General features: G+C 40.9%; 1 protein-coding gene across 1 annotated transcript in view; it reads right to left on the bottom strand.

Annotated features, from left to right (window-relative positions):
- Positions 1 to 19,002, bottom strand: part of LOC122816990 (protein MTSS 1-like) — a gene marked incomplete in the record, with an annotated part of 941,883 nt that overhangs the window by 16,348 nt on the left and 906,533 nt on the right. The window contains 1 exon segment of the mRNA XM_044090103.1: positions 17,180 to 17,206. Coding sequence (XP_043946038.1) covers positions 17,180 to 17,206 — 27 coding nt within the window.

The raw sequence follows: 19,002 nt of genomic DNA on the forward strand, positions 1-19,002 counted from the left end.
TCATTGATAATTATGCCAAGGAGCTTAGTGTGGGGCTCAGTTGAGGCTATGGTGTTTTTTAGGGAGGAGACAGTGAAACCGGACTTATGATGGTCGAGAAATGTGGGTAGTAATAGGAGGAGTTTTGTCTTTTTAGGGTTAAGAATAAGTTGGTTGTCAGTAAGCCAAGTTTCAGTGGGGTTAAAGAAGGTTTGAGTTAGGGAAAACAGATTAGAAAGATTGTTGGCAAAGGTGATGATAGTGGAGTCGTTTGCATACTGTATGAGGGATGACTGAGGACAGGATGTGTGGAGTTGGTTATTGAAAATGTTAAAAAGACGGGGGGCCTAGAATAGAGCCTTGTGGGATGCCTATTTTTATGGGGAGAAAAGGAGATAGAGCAGAGTGCCATTTGATGGCTTGCTGTCTGTTACTGAGGTAGCTGGCAAACCAGGAAATAGTTGGGGAGAGAGGTTTAGTTGAGTTAGTTTAATAAGGAGGCTGGAGTGGGAGATGGTGTGAAAGGCTTTGGAGAGGTCTAAGGAGGAGGAGGAGGACACCAATTTATTGTCTCTGGCTAGGGAGATGCCATTAGTAAAGGAGAAGAGAGTGGTTGTGGTGCTGTGGCAGGGGCAGAAACTGTGCTGGGTGAGGGTGATGAGGTTTTCAAGCGTGAGGTAAGATGGGATTTGTTTATGGACACAGCGCTCAAGAATTGTGGACAGAGTATGACAATTGGGCGGTATTTAGTTCTACAGAGTTTCCACTTTTGTGGATAGGTATGGTGTGGAATTTCTTCCAGAGAGTTGGGACAGTGGATTCAGTGGTTAATGTGGGTTAAAACTGGGTACGCTATGGAGTTGGCAGCTATCTTTAGGAAGAGAGACGGCAAGGTTGTCTGCTGATAGGGAACATGGTTTAAGTTTGGAAAGAAGCTTTTTGATATAGTTAGTGGGGATGGGACTTGGTGAGAATGGGGAATTTTGTACTGGGTGTGTGCAGGAAGTGAGGGATTAGTAGGGTTGGAAGTAGGTATAAGTTTTCATATGGTATACATAAAGTAGGTATTGAAGATAGAAGCAGTTTTTTGGGGTGAGTTATTAAGGCAGGGATTAGGTGTAGAGGAGTTTCTGGAGTGCAGAATTTGGCTGTTTTCCAAAATTTTTGGTATTTCTAGCTTGTGTGATTACGGGCATGTGGCAGAAGTTTTTTTATCAATGTTTATATGTTTTTTGGCCTGGTTACGGAGTTCCCTAAATTTTTGACAGTGAGCGAGAGATTTGTTTTTTAGACAGAGTTTCTATGCAGAATCTCTGCTTTGGATGAGAGACTGGTTATCTTGGTGAGCCAGGGAGAGAAGTGTGACTTCACTCTGATAGTTCTGAGAGGGGCTAGGGAGTTCAGTGTGTTTAAAAAGATGAAGCTGAATTGGTCAAATGCATCATCAGTTGAGAGGTCAGAGAGGAAGGACCAGCTGATAACAGAAAGAATGTTATTGAAAGTGTCAGGGATGAAGTTGGTTAACTTATGGTATTCTTTATATTTATGGGGTCTAGTGAGATGGAGGGAGAATCTTTGGACACGTATAGGAGAGTTATCAGTGATAACATCTGGCAGGGATTCAAGAGGTTAGGATGGAAGACCAGAAGTTTATGAAGAAAAGTGGGAGAAGAGATAAGCTGAGTACAGACATATAGGTGTATGCTGGTGGAAGAGGATTCAGAGCTGAGGGCAAGCCAGTTAATATTAACGTCACCTAGTATGATAGTTTCGTTAGAGATGTGTCAGCCATCCAGTGAAGGATCTGTTGTAGTACGGGTATGTTGTTTCCAAGTGGAACATAGATGACAAGCTATAGTTATGATTTCGTTAGAGATGTTGTCAGCCATTCAGTGAAAGATCTGTTGTAGTAAGGGTATGTTGTTTCCAAGTGGAATATAGATGGCAGCTATAGTTATGGTTTTATGGTTATTGAGCTTACCGTTAGCAATGATTAGTTCAGCTGGGTGAAAAGAGGGGGGATAAGGTAAGGAGATCAGAGTACATAATGGCTACACCACCTCCTTTTGTGAGTGTCTTATCAAGGCCTAAGATGTTGTAGCCAGGAGGAAGAAATTCACTGTCTGTGTTATGTGGCTTTAGCCATGTTTCAGAGAGAAAGATTATGTTAGGGGAGTACTGAGATATCCAGGAGTGAAACTCAGTTGTATGCTGTGAATGCTGATGGAGTAAAAGGAGAGGTGTTTGGGATTAGGGATTGGTACTTGCTGGGGTGTATGAGCAGTGCTGGTGGGAGGTGTTGTTGTTGGAGCCTGGGTTAGGTTGAATGTTGCCAAAGAGTTGAAGGGTGTTATGGAGGTGCAGTATGAGTGATACAGTGGGGTAAAGGAGTGAGGAATTTCAGTTTGCTTTTATGATGTGGAATGGTTTTTGGAAGGAGTGTGATTCTGGGGAGAGAGTGTTCAGTACAGGATAAGAGGGTGGTTGATATGGGGGAAGAGTAGTGGGCAAAGGTGCCTGCTGAGAAGGAGGATGTTGGGGAGGTGGGATGAAGATTAAGTTGAGTGTGACAAGACGTGAGGTAGGCTAGGATGAGAACAAGACAAGATAATAGGTATGGGAGTAACATGGTGATGAGTAAGGAGTATGAAGTGGAGGGAGTGTTTGGAGGAAAAAGATATGCATTATGGTGGAGCGGGAATGCAACTAGAAACTGTGGGAGGGAGGTACAAGATAGAGGGTGAAAGGTGGTGGAAGGGGGCCAAGGGAGGAGGGGTACAGTGACTGGCTGATGCTAATGGGGGTGTAGACAGGGTGTGGTATAGCTGGTTAGTTATAAAGGAAAGTGATGTAGGGATGGGGTGAGAATGGAATAGGGTAGGGAAGTGCAGTGAGCCCAAGCACAGCGAGGAAGAGCAGAGAGGGCTGTGCCAAGACACTTCACTGTGCAATGAAAACGATCAGTGATGCCCAGAAGGGCAAGTATGGTGACTTAAGTATGTTATCAAGACCAGAGAAGAGAATTCTGGAGTTTTGCAGGGGGGAAGATTGGGAAGCAAGTGAAGAGACAGGAGAAATATATACAGGAAGCCTGTGAACTAAAGCAGAGATACAGGTGGCCTAAGGTTGGAGTGGGATATGGAGGAGAGCTGGGGAGAAGGGGAGGGATGAGAGAGTATGGAGGATGGAAAAGAGAGAAAGTACTGCAGTTGGCAGAGGTCAGTGATGTGTATATAGTACATCATACATCTACATCATACTAGGGATAAAGAAATTATGTGGGTCCCACTGCCAGTACTCTACAGGCTATTCACTGACGGTTTACTTATTACTATTTCCAGCTCAGTTTTCAAAGTGGGAGTCCATGGCATCTCATCTTATGCTGCCTTTACACAGTCTTCTCCCTCCCTACTGCTCTTTTTTTTTGTGGTAATAGGCTTGAGTTTGTGGATAATGTTGTAACTTAAGCATGACCCTGAACTGTTTGTCGACACTTTAGGACCAAATGGCTGACAAGTGAAATCTTCCCACTTCCCCTTGCGGACCATCTCCAGGTTCAAGCACGTTCTACCTCAAGCTGATATCTAAGTAGTTTCCCATGCTCTGGCTTCACTTTGCACTACTGCAATGTCCTGCATCAGGAATGGCTTACATCTGATGCAGAACTCTATATAACCAGTTTACTGACTGGAATTTAATACTGCCAGCACATTACACCAGTCCTGTGTAATCTGGACAGGCTTTCCAGTTTGTTACAAAATTGTTTTCAAGGCCCTGGTATATTAACTTACAGCTTGGATTTCCTCTTGCCTGAAGGAGATGGGGGTACCACTCATACACCATACTATTTATTAATGTCCCTGCATCTCCCAGACTTTGTATTCAGCTTCCCAGGGCTGATAGTGGTTCTGGAAATGTGCCTTGAAACATCTGGGAACTGTTGTTTTACCTTTCAGGTGCCTTACCTGTGGATGGTGCAGTGGTGCATCGATAGCATTGTCGTCTCACAGCAAGAGGTTCTCCGGTTCGATTCTCGGCTGGAATGCCTTCTGTGCAGAGTCTACATGTTCTCCCTGTGTTCGCGTGGGTTTCCTCCGGGTGCTCCCATTTCCTCCCACGTTTCAAAGACATGCAACTGGAGCATTTCTTGTCGGGCATCTGCTGAAAAAATGGCTTCATTCCAAGTCAGACTTTCCCGGTAAACAAATGTTAAATAAAAAAAAAACCTTGCTGCTTTGGTGGCACCAGTAGTGCCCTATCTTGATTAACTTCTGTAGGTCACTTAACACTTGGTGAAATAATGGCTTTTAGCACAGTGTGTTGATATTTAGCTATTTTACTTGGACACACAGTCCAAGCCTTCTGCAAAGCTTTACTATGCTCACTTAGAATTTTAAATTTAATCTTATTTCCTGTTTATGTTTTAACATTTTATGTCAACTTTTATAGCCACTGTAATACATGTTTTGTTAAAACTACATAGCATCTATCTCGTATAGTCTTACAGAGTTTAAGTGTTATCTGTCTGGTGGCATCACATACTCTGAAACCTCAATGACAGGTGGAATGAGTTGGGTATTAGCTAGTCAGAAGAGAGGACAATAAGTCACTTTTTGGAGGGGGGGGGGGTGGAGTGTTAGTGCTTTTATTGTCTGCACTGGTTTACAATCAAGTTTGTTTTTGCTTAGTGCTATCCTGCGGAAAAACACAATATGTTGGACAGTTTGGTACAAATTACTTTTTGGTTTCTGGTTAAAGATCTGTGCTGTGCGACTATGTGGCAAGACAGTATGCTGTGTGCACTGCAGCTGGTGGCTGCCTGGTGTTTCACTGAAGTGGACCCTTGTTTTACCAAAATATCATCATACCACCCTCCACCAATTTGGGAGCATGTTTAAGATAAGTCCAGCAGTAATAGCATTTATTTACTCTCTCTTTTTCCCAAGTGGACTCGGGGAAATATGCACAGTATCCTTATTGTTTGCCACAAAGAGACAGGTGGATTCAAATGAGCAATGGAGCTTAATTTTTTTTTTGAATAAGTTTTGCTTGTGGCAGTCTGTGTATGACTTTAAGGCTGACAGGTATATTTTTAATCTGAAGATGGGTTCTCAGCAAGAAAACTTAAGTTAGGCCATGTGAATTACTTTTGTTTCCAGAAATTCATCTTCAAAAGTTATGTCCCTGACATCACATACTACGCTGCCACCACCACACCTGTAATCTTATACACAGTTATACAGAAACAGTGGACCAAGTACATGGTTTGGATGTGCATTAAAGCACTGACATAAAATATGCCATGCATTTACAATTCTTAGTCTGAGAAAACAGTACACAGACAAGTAGCTAAAGAAACATCCCATTTCCCATCTAGCACGTATGTAGGTTTGTAAACATCCTCTATGATCTCAGGACATTTCAAATTTGTTCAAACTTTTTTTACTCATTTTTCATTGTTGGCTCTGGCTAGGCTCTTAGTGGACTCGAAGAGCTAAACTAGCCCTTTGCATGGCTCTTCTTCAGAAGTCCCTAACTTGCCCACCTCTATGTGGGGGTGAAAATTTTGTCACAAAAAAACAAGCAGCAGACTCGCACAGATGAGTAAACAAGGCTCTATGAGTAATGAGGCAGAATGGGCTGCACAGCCTATCCACCACAGAAAACAGCAATACATTGTTATTGACTACATAAAAACGAAAATAAAAATAAAAATGCCTGTCTATAAATGCAAGAGTCACTCATCTTTTTTGAAACTCTGCAACAGGCCTTTAAGAATTTCTTTTAATGCAGTTCTTCTACTGCCACATCCACATTAACACAAACTTAAACAGCCACTTCTTTCCTAAAAACTAAAATTTATGTTACTATGCTCAACTTAATTTTTAAATGTACAAAAAAAAAAAACTGATGCTCAATCTGGATTAACTATTTTCACAGGAAAGATTTTCAAACTTGCAGAGTAATAGCAGAAAGACATCTGTTTATGAAACATCACATCTAACACTTACAATAAGCTAACCGCATTTAAAACACACCCAATTGATACACCCACACTAAAATGTCATGGTATTTCCTACACAGCCTAAAAAACATGTGGGTAAAACAATCCTTCCTGGTGTGTGACTCCTACCAATTTTGAATACAGAAATGTGAAATTCAAGAGATGGACTGTGGGAAGCCAGAAGCCATCGCTAACCAGGGAAAAGAGATGTACAATGAAGAAGTCAGTAAATGCCACTGCATGCTACCACATATCAGGTGTGTGACATCTGTTATTCCCTTCTGCTACAAAGACGCATCCAAGTACCTGTTTAATTCCTAGCTCTGCCAAAGTCACACAAGTGGCACTAAACTATCACATCCTTTCCCTGGGAAAGGAGGAGCAGACTGTTAGCTACACCATAATACTTCATCTCCAGCAACCTCCTGAAGCCTACTCCAAACCTGGGTTGCTGACACTATAAACAGACGCCATATGCCTCTACAATAAGAACAACATAACTAATTTTTCAGTCAGAAGTGATCTGTTATTAAACTTAATAAAAGAAAACAAAACACACTGGACTCAACACAAGGCCTCAAGGCACTTCAATGGTAATCCCTTGTTTCACTAAAGACTTAGCCGGTATTGACCTCCCTCTATCTTTTTGTGATATTTTTTTTCATTCTAGTGTTGTACAGAAGAGTCATTCCACTACATAATGTAGTGTTAGACAACACAATTTATTCACTTAACATCCCATGTTATGTGAAACTGTTTTGAATTCTTGTATATATGTTTGCATATTTTTTATTTATACTTATTTTTGTTTGTGTAAAGTTACATCCAAGGCTGAACCTGAAAATGGCATATGTGGCTCTATTCTACCCCAGTTAAACTCATAAATAAAAACAATGTTCTAGACCCAATACAAAATTAACTATCTTGACAAACTAAAACATAGTTGTTAATCAGAAAGTTTTTTTTTTTTTGTGACTACACTTGCATGTGGTACAGCATGGAATGCCTTAACAATATGATAAAATGGGTTTTAAACTGTCACTTGAAAGTGTGTGTGCAATGGAAATTTTGTACTGTGGGGGTGGTTAATCCTTCTAGGACACGTTTAATATCCCAGGAAGTAACCAAAGCTGTACATGAGGGACTTCAAAGTGGCTAGACCCTAACAAATGCGTCTATGTACCACTAAAACAGATTAACAATTTGCTAGTGGCAACTTTAGGGAAAGCCAAAATAGGCTAAGATTGGAATATTAAAATTCCTTCTTTATAAAAAGAAAAAAAGATAGCTTAAACTTATTCAGCAACATTACCAAAACGTTCTTTTTTTCCTATTCAGGAAGGGAAGTCTAAGACTAAGGAAAGAAATGGCAGTAAAGCAGAGAACCAGTCCTGAACAAGATGTCAGTCAACTTCAGGATGAGTACACACAGACATAAAACCGCTATTATCAGTTAAGATGACTTCCAATTCAGCTATCTGCATGTCCTGAGAATGAGGGAGGAAACTGTAGATCCTCGCAAACACAGGGAGAACATGCAGATAATGCATATAACACACTGATGTGAAGAACTGAATGGGAGAAAGATGTGCACCAAGGCAGTAAAACTACTCCTTGCTCACCTGCCTTTCCCCAGTATGGAAAGTATTCACAACTATCAGCTTAATCATCATTGTACTTTCCAGGTGATGAGCTTATTCATTAATGTTCTTTCATTAAATTGCATGGTAACCTGGTTTAACTAAGAAAGAAGGTGATTTCACTGATGTCAGCTGTAATAAATCCACTAGGACTGAGGAAACATGATCAACACTAGTCTGTAAGGAATAGCTTCTATGCACACATATGATCTTCTCTGATCCCTATACTTACAGGGCACTGGCTTTGAGAAAACAAACAGCACAGCTCATGGAATTACTGACTTTTCCACTGTTGTGTGAGGGTGGATTTATTCATATTAAATGTGTCGTATAATAACATATATATATATATATATATATATATATATATATATAAATAAAAATACAACTTTAAAGCAACATTATGCATCCAGCTTCTAATATCCTTTGAAGAAGCATTTCTAAAGTAGGCCAAGGAAATTGCTGTTCAAGTGTGATCTACAAGCATTGTAGTTTGTACTTGTCATAACAAAAAATACAGATGGCTAGACACATTAATGAGGCTTTTTTACCTATAGATGAGTATTTTAAACAAAAACACAACAGCTGTGTTCTTCCAAAGCCATGAGTACTCCTGTACTAGTATCTTACTTGCCTGGGTACATTCTTCATTCCAGTAATCAGGACAATAAACAGGAAGCAGAATGGTCTGTTTTAAGGAAACTCTTATTTGTGGAAAAAAAAAACGTAATCTGGCTTGTGTAAGAGAGTTTCTAACTCTGATATCCTGCTTGGCACAGCTATGGCAAAAGTACTTTTCAAGACAGAAACTTTATGGCTAATGTGCTAGCTGTCTCAAATTGTAGTAAAATTATCTTCTCTAGCATGAAGTTCATATCCCAGGGAAAAGAAATGTGCTTTTTGATGGCTTTAGGTGTACAACACCTTTTAAAGACGGTTATCGATGGAACGGCTGGAATAAAAGCTACAATGGTAGAGGCATGCATTCTCAAAGAAACATGCCACGTTTCATCAAAACAGATCTGCGTATTAAAATCTTATTCTCCAAACAAAGAATATTGATGTTGGATCCCCTTCTTTTCTCTGATGCTGGGTCAATAAGAAGCTGGATACAGACACATGACAAGAAAGAATAGAGGCTAGTTTTGTATGTAAAGAACAACTGAGTTGGCCAGGAGGGAGCTATTACAAGGTTGGCTCTGTCCTTCTTTGCTGTTAGTATTTTCTGGATCAAAGAAAATGGTGAAGAGGTAAACAAATTCTGAGTTCATGAAATAAGAAGGTGGGTGTTCCAAATAGTCTGCTGACGAAGCAAAAGGTTTAAATGAATTTGTTACATGAAACAACACGAATTTTCAGTAAATGCTAATCCAGCAAATACTTTCAAAATGGTTAATAAGTACAACCTTAAGTGAAAATGAGCAAGCTTACCGCCTACCATGCAGAAGCCTTTGCTCTGTATACATCCCACTTCCTTAATAAAACTTCATCTGAGTTTGCAAAATCTCAGTACAAGTCACAGTCAGTGCAAATTCAAACTTGTTCAACTAAAGAGGTCTGATGTATATGCAAGTCAATGAAAAGCTGATTGATCATACACAGAGAATAGTGACAAAACAGACCTATGGCATGCCTCAAGTATATGATGCTCTTGAAGGGTGTGATGATCCAGTTTACATTCATAATGCAATTAACTGCACACAAACTGAGTCTAAGAGTTCATTACTGAGACCAGGAATATATACTACTGCAAAATAAAAAGACTGTGCCAAATGGCAGAATGCCACATCTGACAATTCTCGAGCTCCTAGGAATTTGCTCTCATGTATACTGACCATACCATACAACACGTTGTTTGTACTTAAATGCAGGGTAACCCAGAACGTGGCTGTCTTGGAAGGCTGTCAAAGCTCTGTATAAAACTTTCTTTTCTTTCACACTGATGTGCAGAATGGACTTACTAGGCGTGCAGTCCAATTGAAAAGCCAAGCCAGCTACGCCAACAAATAACTGGATAACTTAGGTTTCCTCAGTCAAACAGTGCCATTCTATATACCCCAGGGATGAAATTATGATTGTCCATCCGATCGACCAAAATAGTTCAGAATGTAGCAAATGTACTGGAATGCTTGATATTCATAGGAATCTTATTCCAAAAGATGGGGATTCACAGAGTTAAGAATCATGCCAGCATATTCTGTCTGTTTTGGTGAGGTTAAGGTCTTTCATACAGATGTTAGTGGTGCTATTTGTCAGGTGTAGAAATCAAGCAGTATGTGGTGTTTCATGGTTTGGAAAGCCAGGCAGAGATCACCATGAAGGAACCAACATGCAGCAGCATACAGTGAGAAGGCATTTTATCCATCCGCTTACTGAGTTTCAGCCAGCAATTCACTTGGTAAGAAATCTTGGAAGGCCTTTGAAAAAAATAAAAAGCGCTTGTGGAAGCACATACCAAAGGGGGGGGGGGGGTAAAGAGAATGACTAGGACTTCCCTCCTCCCTCCTAGAAGATGTGCCTTTGAAAGTTAAACATGCTTTTTAGGATGCTCTGATACACGGTGACCAGAAAATCACTTGTCAAGGAAAGCAGTCAGATCACTGATGACTGTGTTGATTTTAAGGAGGGTACGTTTGTTGAGAATACCTGCCTTGACAACTGTATTAAAGGCCTTAGCAAGGTCCAGATAAGAACTGTAGATAGTATGGACCATACCTATGGCTTCAGTGACTCTACTGATTAGAATGAGTTGAGAGGGCTTACCTTTAATAAAACCAAACTGGTTTGGTGCAGAGCACTGAAGGTTCCTTATATCACTGTTTATGAGACCTGCTAAAGGCAAATTGCCAACAATCGGGTATTAACCAATGGAAAGATTCAGGTTGAATAGGTTAAAGAAAGATTCAAATTAGAGCGATAACAGAGAGCAGAAGTTAGACAGGTAAATATGGGACTAAACATTTTGCTGAATTTGTCAGAAGGATGTTGGTGATGGCCTCAGAATCAGAGTGAGTGGATATGTTGGCTATTAGTACACAGCAGAACTGAGTGCTACTTCTCAGACTCCAAAAATAGCTGAAGAAAGGTTTGTGGTAGTCTTTGGCTGAAAAGCCCATTTTAATTCATACACAAATTAACATTTTTAAGACAGCATGTTACATTTTTCCTAACCAATTTTAAATTGTTTTTACTGTGAGGAGGAAGAGAATATTTGTCTCCTTTTGTTGTAGGTTAGAAATTTTCCATTGCATCTACAGCATATGAGAAGAGATTACTCAATGCAGTACTTTAGATGGGAGTAGAATTTGAAACTGAAGTAAGAGGTTTTGTGGGTGGGGAGAGACACAAATTTATCTAGGTTATCAGACAACAACAAGAGGTTGGCTATGGAGTAACCAAGTGTGGTAGTGTTGGTTATAAGGTATAAGACGATAGTCTAGTGGTCACAAACAACCACAGAAGGTACGACATGGTGGGCTGCCGGCATTGACAGAGCTGTAGGTCATCTGGCACCCTTGGCAGGTACTCAAACTGGCTTAAATCAAACTTGATTTACTATTAGGTTTTTGTTAAGAAACCAGTTTTCGGTGGTATGGAAGGCTTTCTGAGTTATAGAAAGGAATTTCTGAGGATCGTAGGCTGAACAGACAAGTGCTGAGTTGTCAGCATATTGTATAACTGTTGCATCTTGACAGATGCTGCGGAGGTTATTGGTGAAAATGGAAAATAGGAGGGGACCTAAAATGGAAACTTGTGGAACTCCTGTGGTGATGGGTAGCAGTGTAGATAGGCTGTTGTCTCACCAAAATGCTTGCTGTCTTCCTTGTAGATAGCTCTGCAACCAAGCTAATGCTTGGTTACTAAGGCCAAGGTCAGTAAGGACTTGCAATAGTTTAAGATGGTTGACCATATCAAAGACCTTTGATAGGTCCAAGAATATGGCAGAAGTTAGAATGCCTGTGTGTTTGTTTTGGCTGAGGAGGTTTGTGAAAGACAGTAGGGGTGGTGGTTGTGCTATGAGAAGGCCGAAATCCATGTTGGGGGAGAAGTTGGTTGTTAAGCAGGTACAGCATAAGTTGGTGGTGTACACATTTCTCAAGTATTTTAGCTAGTGGAGGCAAGATGGCTATAGGGCGATAGTTGGTGAGGTCGATGGAGGTACCGCCTTTCTGGAGGCGGATAATATAGGTCGCCTTCCAGATGGGTGGTATTGAGGTTTCTGAGAGAGATCTGTTAAAAAAAAAAAATGAACAGCCGCACACAGTACAATGAACTCATTACATCCGAGTAACCCTTCCAGGTGCATCTGCAGTTAAACTCCTACTGACACCACTAGGCGTCAAATACTTCCAAACCTACATTATGAACAAGGTTTTAAAAGGTTTCATCTTAATGCTTACACAATGGCAAACTCAACTGCATTAATATTTGATCTCTGTCTAGTACAGATAAATATTGTTTTTATATTAATTTAGATTTAATTTTCATATTTTTCTAAATATCTCAACAACCAAGCAACACAGACAAAAAGTACAGTTGTGTATACTTACCATAAATGTAGATGTTCAAGTGTATTCAAGTGTATTCACTGTTGCAGTCATTACATTTAGATAATCTGCTGGCAGGTTGCCCTCAGTCGGCCTGATTAACAAAGTCTTGGGTCCTGCATCGGTTGCTGTCCCTTCTTCCATGATGTCAGGTCGTCAGGGGTATAAAACATGCAGCCGACGTCATTACATCAGTTTTTCTTGCCCCAGATGTCAGGTGCTGTGCCTATTCCTTGTAATTGATTCCAGGCACAGAATCTTTTCCATTTGTCAGCATAAGATTTTCTAGTACTAGGCCTTCTCGCCTCCAAAATGACATCCATCACAGGTTTGCTGAGGGATGCTAAGGGTGAATTTAGGTGATTAGCCACGCTACAAGATTCAAAGTTTGGAGCAGACTGTGCAGAATTTGGTTGTTCTGCTGAGGCAGTTAGTAATATGTCTGAGGCAGGTGCCATGGTGGAAGGTGTGACGCATTGTGCAGGAGTGGGTACCAGTGTTGGCGAGGCCAGTCTGGAGAAATCAGAATCAATTTTGGTTTGTCCTGTTTGACTTTTAGAACTTTGGAGAGCAGAGGCAGAGGGGGAAAGCATAGACTGACTTTCCAGGCTTTTTTTGTGATGAGTTCATGTGCAGAATTTGCCCAACTGATAGTTCTGGGGCGAAGCAAAAAGATCTATGTCTGGACTCCCCGATTTGCGTGTCAACGTGTTGAAAATCCGTGGTTCCAGTTTATATTCGTGTGGGTCCATGAGATTTCTGCTTAGTTTGTCTGCCAGAGTATTCAGCATTCCTAAGTTGTATTTGGTAGGTCAAGGCCATGTTCCACAATGCCATGGTTAGTCTGCAAAGGGGGTAGGAGTGTGTAGCCCCCTCTGCTTGTTTATGTACCACATAACTGTGGTGTTGGCTGTCTTTATCATTAATTGTCCTGGTTGAAGGTAGCCCTTGAAGGCTGTCAATGCATTCTGTACAGCTAGCATCTCTTTCTGATTGATATGAAGATGCATTTGATTTGGGCTCCATTTGCCCTGAATGCACTTCCCTGCCAGATGAGCCCCCAAGCATAGTCTGATGCGTCTGTAGTTAGGGTTTGGGCAGCAGGGGGTGGAGTGAATGGCAGTCTTGTTTTGGTGGCAGGCCTCTGCCCACCATAGGAACTCTAGTTGCAGGCAAGGTATGATAGGAATCATTGTTTCCAGGCTGTGACAATGTTGACTCCATAAACTTTTTAAGTACCACCGAAGTTTCCTCATATGCAGTCTTGCACATGGAATTAGAAGAATGCAGAAGGCCATGAACCCCAAGGCTTTCAGAATTTGTCTTGCAGATATAGCAGGGTTTTTGTGGCCACCTGTTTGAAGTAAGTTACCAAATAAATTTGCTTTTCTGGCATAAAGTAAGCCATCTGGGCAGTTATATTCAAGCTTGCACCCAGGAATGTCATTTTTTGAGAGTGTACCAGTTGTGATTTCTTTTCGTTTATGATGTACCCTAGAAAAGTTAGAACCCTTTTTACAAACGCCAGATGCTTTAGAAGAATGTCTTAATTTTCTGCCTGAATTAGACAATCGTCCAGGTATGGCTATATTTGAATATTTCTTTGCCTGCAAAATGCAATTACTGGAACCAGGCACTTTAAGACTGTGGTCGCAGTAGATATGCCAAAGGGCAGTGCAAAGAACTGGTAATGCAAGTAGCCTGCTTTGAAGCGGAGGTATCTTCTGCAAGATTCCCCGATTGGGATATACAGGTAAGCCTCAAGTCTCCAGTTACCAACCAGCATCTTTGCCTACCATAGGAAGTAACTGTTGAAGAGACATCATCTTGAATTTTGGAATGTCCAGAAATGTGTTTAGAGTAGATAAGTCCAGAATTGGACGCCATGATTTGTCTTTTCCGGGTACCAGCAAAAGTCTTGAATAGAAACCTTGTCACTTTTCCTCTTCTGGTACTGGTTGAATAGCCCCCATGTTCATGAGGGATAGTACTTGTTTCTGGGTTTCTGCCCACTGATTTGGGGGCATGTCTGGCCATCCGTTTGGGATTGGCAAAGTGTGGAAATGAAATTTGTATCCCTGGGATACTATATTTAAAACCCATTTGTCCTGGGTTATAAGTTGCCAGTTTCTTGCATGAAGTGCCAGTTTTCCACCCAAAGGGGCGGCTAAAAGGTAAGTGCTTGGTAAGTGTAGAGGGAAGTCACTGAGACTGTTTACCATAGGGAGGTGCCTTGTTGTTTCCAGACATGGAGGGGGAGGCGCCCCATTGTTTTGTTCTAAAAGTCCCTTGTGAGTGAAACCTGGAGCCTTTGGAATGTCTGGGTTTGACTTGTGTGGCTCTCGAAGGAACTGGAAAGGAACAGTTCTTAATAGGCCAGTGCCTACTAAATCATGGAGGTTGCACTTGTAAGAAATCTTTCACAGTTTGCATACATTTAAGCTTTATCTTCCATCTTTTTTAAAACTTCTTCAGCCTTATTACCAAAGAGACGGTCCTGTTGTAAAGGAGCATCCAACAATTTTGCTTTAACATGATCAGTCAGAGATTGCTCTTTGAGCCAAGCATGCCTTCTTAGCACAGACCTAGTTACAGCAGCCCTGCAAGAGGCCTCCAAAGAATCAAAACAACATTGCAAAGTGCGTTTTCCAACTTGTTCAGCTGAATGCAATAAGTCCTGCAAATCTTTATTTTCCACACAAATTATTTTCTTTTTAAGCAGCCCCATGATATGCTGTTGATATTTAAGCATATGAAATTGAAGGGGTAGGATTTTTAGCAGTAGAGGCCTTAATACCCTTGAGACCCTGAGAAATGGTTTCAGGATCTGCAATAGGATTTTTGAAAAGGAATTTGTGGGAGTCAGGAACCCTGTAGTATCTGTCTGGCTTACAAGGAGCCGGAAGCTGATAATCAGGAGCCATACTAGATTCTGAAAAAAGCATCAACCATGTCTAGAACAGGAGGTATAGCCAAAAGCCTATGCTGAGGAAGAAGAAAAAAATCCCTAAGTTTCTTTTTAGATTCAGAGAAATCCTGACTTTCCCAGTGGAAATGTTCCCTTAAGGTATGTAAAGTTTCCCCAAAAGAAAATTCCTCAGGGGGAGAAACAGAAGGAATGGAATCTTCTGCATCAGAGTCCTCAAGTAGGTATAGACAAATCCTGTTCATTGGAAGAATCAGAAGAAATAAGAATCCTGTTCAGAAGATTCATAAATCAATGTCTTGCCTAGGCCTCGTAATTAAATCTTCAGCCATTTTGATCATTTGTTTTTTAGGCATAGGGGCCTGCACATGTTGCCCAGGCGTCGTTTTTTTAGAAATAGATTTATATTTTGGCCTTAGTTTTGAAGATAGCGTCGGTTTAATATACAAATCTGTAGGCCTGAAAACACCCTCAGAAGCCGGTGCCTGCACAGCGGCTCCGGACCCATCTAAGGTAGAGACATCCACGGGTTCCATAATTGAAGCATCTCGCGGCATACCGGACTCCGAATGGGTCTTAGTAGAGGCCTGCGAATCAGAAGTAATGGGTATCAGGGGCTGCGAAAGCAGCTCACTGAGTACCGGCGTACTGGCGACTGGCTTAGGAGAAGCATCATCATTATTTTTGGACCTCGACGGCCTGTCTCTGTCTTTTTCTTTGCATTTTTTAGGTATTCCGGTAGTCGGAAAGCTAACAGACATTTCTGGATAATTAAATCGTGAGCCAAAATATTAAGAAGCAAAAATATACAGACGTTTAATAGTGCGTTGATTAAATTTAGCACAAAACTGACAGCAAGGTATGTTGTGGTCAGGGCCTAGGCAAGGAATACAGTACAAATGAAAATCCTTCTGAGGTATTTGCTTCCCACAAGTAATGCAATTATTAACTTTTACTGACATCGGTAAGGAGTAAGAAAAAGTTTCCCCAACGGGGTACTTACCCTTTTTGTTGAAGACTTCCGTTCTGAAACCCGAAAACGAAAATTTCAGGAGTCGGCTGACCGGCACTTGCGAACTGCTTCTGCTTCAGGCATCGTGCAGCAAGAAAGACTGATGTAATGGCATTGGCTGCATGTTTTATACCCCTGATGACCTGACATCATGGAAGAAGGGACAGCAACTGACGCAGGACCCAAGACTTTGCTAATCAGGCCGACTGAGGGCAACCTGCCAGCAGATTACCCAAATGTAATGGCTGCAACAGTGAAACTCAAAGAACATCTCCTTAGCCTCATATGAAAGCTCTCAGATGGATAAAATGCTGGCTGCTGAGATATTGTAAGTTGTTTACAAAATACTACAAATGTAATAATTACTGTGTTTACTGTGACTTATAAAATTCAGTTTAAGACCTAGGACCTAAATAATACTACCATTAAAAACATAGTTTATGCTGAAGAGTTTGCCATTTATACTTCTTTCATAGCCACTATGGTTCCAGAGATGTAAACATTTGTTTGAAATGTGAGGACATAATTTGATTGTCAGAAGGCTTAGGCTCCACCCATTGTAAGTTACAGTGCAAACTTCCTGAGTTCCACTGGAGTGAAGGAGTTAAAAGCTTGTATCTCTGTTACATTACTTCACATCATTACAAGTTATTTTCAAGAGTGTTATTCCAACATTTAAAAGTTACTGTATCAAACAAGCTCAATCACCTTTAAGTATCAATTACAAAACCAGCAGGACGTTTCTTTCTAAATGCCAGGGTCGAAGACATTTGTTACTGGTGGAAATTCTGAAGATGGGAATAACTGAACTGCTCCTATGGCAGGTTGGCAGCACTGTTGCTTTTTTACAGCCCCTGTGTCAACAAGGGGTACAGGTGACAGTCTGCCCAGCTAGTTAGTGTTGGAGAATTATCCTGCAATCTCTGCAGTACATTAAAATGTCACATTACTACTAAATTGTAGCACTCTGACTTACTAATAATTAAAACAAGACAATGACACATGCCTAGCAATTATACTCTCGGATCAGCTAATGGCAAAAAGGAATATAAATTAATAAACAATGCTTACCATAAATAGCTGTCCCCTTCTTCACTGCTGTGAAGAAAAGTTTTAAAAATCTGGTTATTTTTTATTTAATTTTTTTAAATAAAAATCAGTTTTTTTTTTATGTTATTTTTTAATTTTGAACTGCTTTTTTTACATGGTTTATCTTTAATATAACCCTTTCTGACACAACCCTGCATAACTTCAATGCTGCCACCCTACAAATCCAGAAAATAAGTAAGAAGCGATGCATCTCTGACAAAGACACATGGATGCCAACTACTTCAACACTTTACAACATACCACTTAAGTAATATTTCCGTTAGGACACCATTTTTTTCAAAATCAAACAGAAGAAAAGTACAGTTCTGTACCTACCATGAATGCAGATGTTCAAGTGTATTCACTTAGTCAGTCATTACACTTGGGTTATCCTGCTGGCAGGCTACCCGCAGTCAGCCTGAATTCCAAAGTCTTGGTCCGGCGTCGGTTGCTGTCGCCTCTTCCCTGACGTCAGTGCACCAGGGGTATAAAAGATGCAGCAGACACCATTTTCTTCAGTTTTTCTTGCCCCAGATGTCAGGTGCCCCCAAAAGGATAGGCTAAAAATTATGCCAATAAAAATGCATGCACTAACATAAACATTACCTCCATCTACAAGCAAATACACCACATAGGTTGTATAGAATAGAGAAGTACAGATAAGTCCCAGCAATGAAAGGGGGATTGTGGGAGAGTAACCTGGACTGCAACAGTGAATACACTCGAACATCTACATTTATGGTAGGTACACAACTGTACTATGTTCATCGTGTTTAACTGTTGCGGTCATTACACTTGGATTGAATCCCAAATCTGAGGTTGGGTGGCTGGGCCTAAATAGAATTGGGAGTGGCTATGAGGCCCTGCAGAACTGCAGTGGCAAAGCCTGCTCTGGATTTAGAGCAAAGAGGTAAGTGGTAGTGCTTTGTAAAAGTGTGCACTGAAGTCCAAGCTGCAGCTTCCAAAATGTCCTTGGTTGGTACTCCTCTGAGGAAGGCGGAAGTGGCTGCTGCTCTGGTCGAATGTGGCCTAATGCCCTTAGGCACTGACTTGCCATGTTATGAATAGAAACAAATGCAGTGGCCTATCCATTTTGAAAGTCTGCTTTGAGATAGTGGCATATGCTGCAGGATCGCAAGGAAAAACTAAGAGTTGCTCAGTCTTTCTGAAAGCTTTAGTTTTGTCCAAGTAGAAGCGTAGCTGTCTGTATATGTCCAAAGAATGCAGAAGTCTCTCCCCCTTATTCTGTGGGTTTGGATAAAAGGTAGGCAAATGAATGGTTTGGTTAAGAGCCACACTGGACACTACCTTAGGCATAAATGTTGGGTATGTCCTCAGAGAAACCCTGTCCGGATGGAAAATTATAAAAGGTTCCACCGCCATTAGTGCCTGTAACTCTGAGACTCTTCTTGCTGAAGTTATTGCTAGGAGCAGAGCTGCTTTCCATGATAAGAATTTTATCTCAGCTGTATTAGCTGGCTCAAAAGGAGGCAGTGAGTTTTTCCAAAACAAAATTGAGGTGCCATGCAGGTATTGGTGCTCTCCTTGGAGGTCTTATGTTTTTGGCCCCTCTGAGGTACTGCCTTAACAGTGGATGTGAAAAAAAAATGGTGGTTTGTATTGTAATGAGCTGAAATGGCAGAGGCATGGATCTTAATTGATGAAAAGGATAGGCCTTTGTCCAGCATCTCAGTTAGGTATTGTAAAATCTGAGGAATATTTGGTACAAGCGTGCCAATTCCTTGTGCCTGGTTCCAAGCACAGAATTTCTTCCATTTTTCTGCATAAGATTTTCTGGTGCTGGG

The sequence above is a fragment of the Protopterus annectens genome, chromosome 12.part0 (assembly GCF_019279795.1).
Source record: "Protopterus annectens isolate FY-2018-M chromosome 12.part0, PAN1.0, whole genome shotgun sequence".
NCBI lineage: Eukaryota > Metazoa > Chordata > Ceratodontiformes > Protopteridae > Protopterus > Protopterus annectens.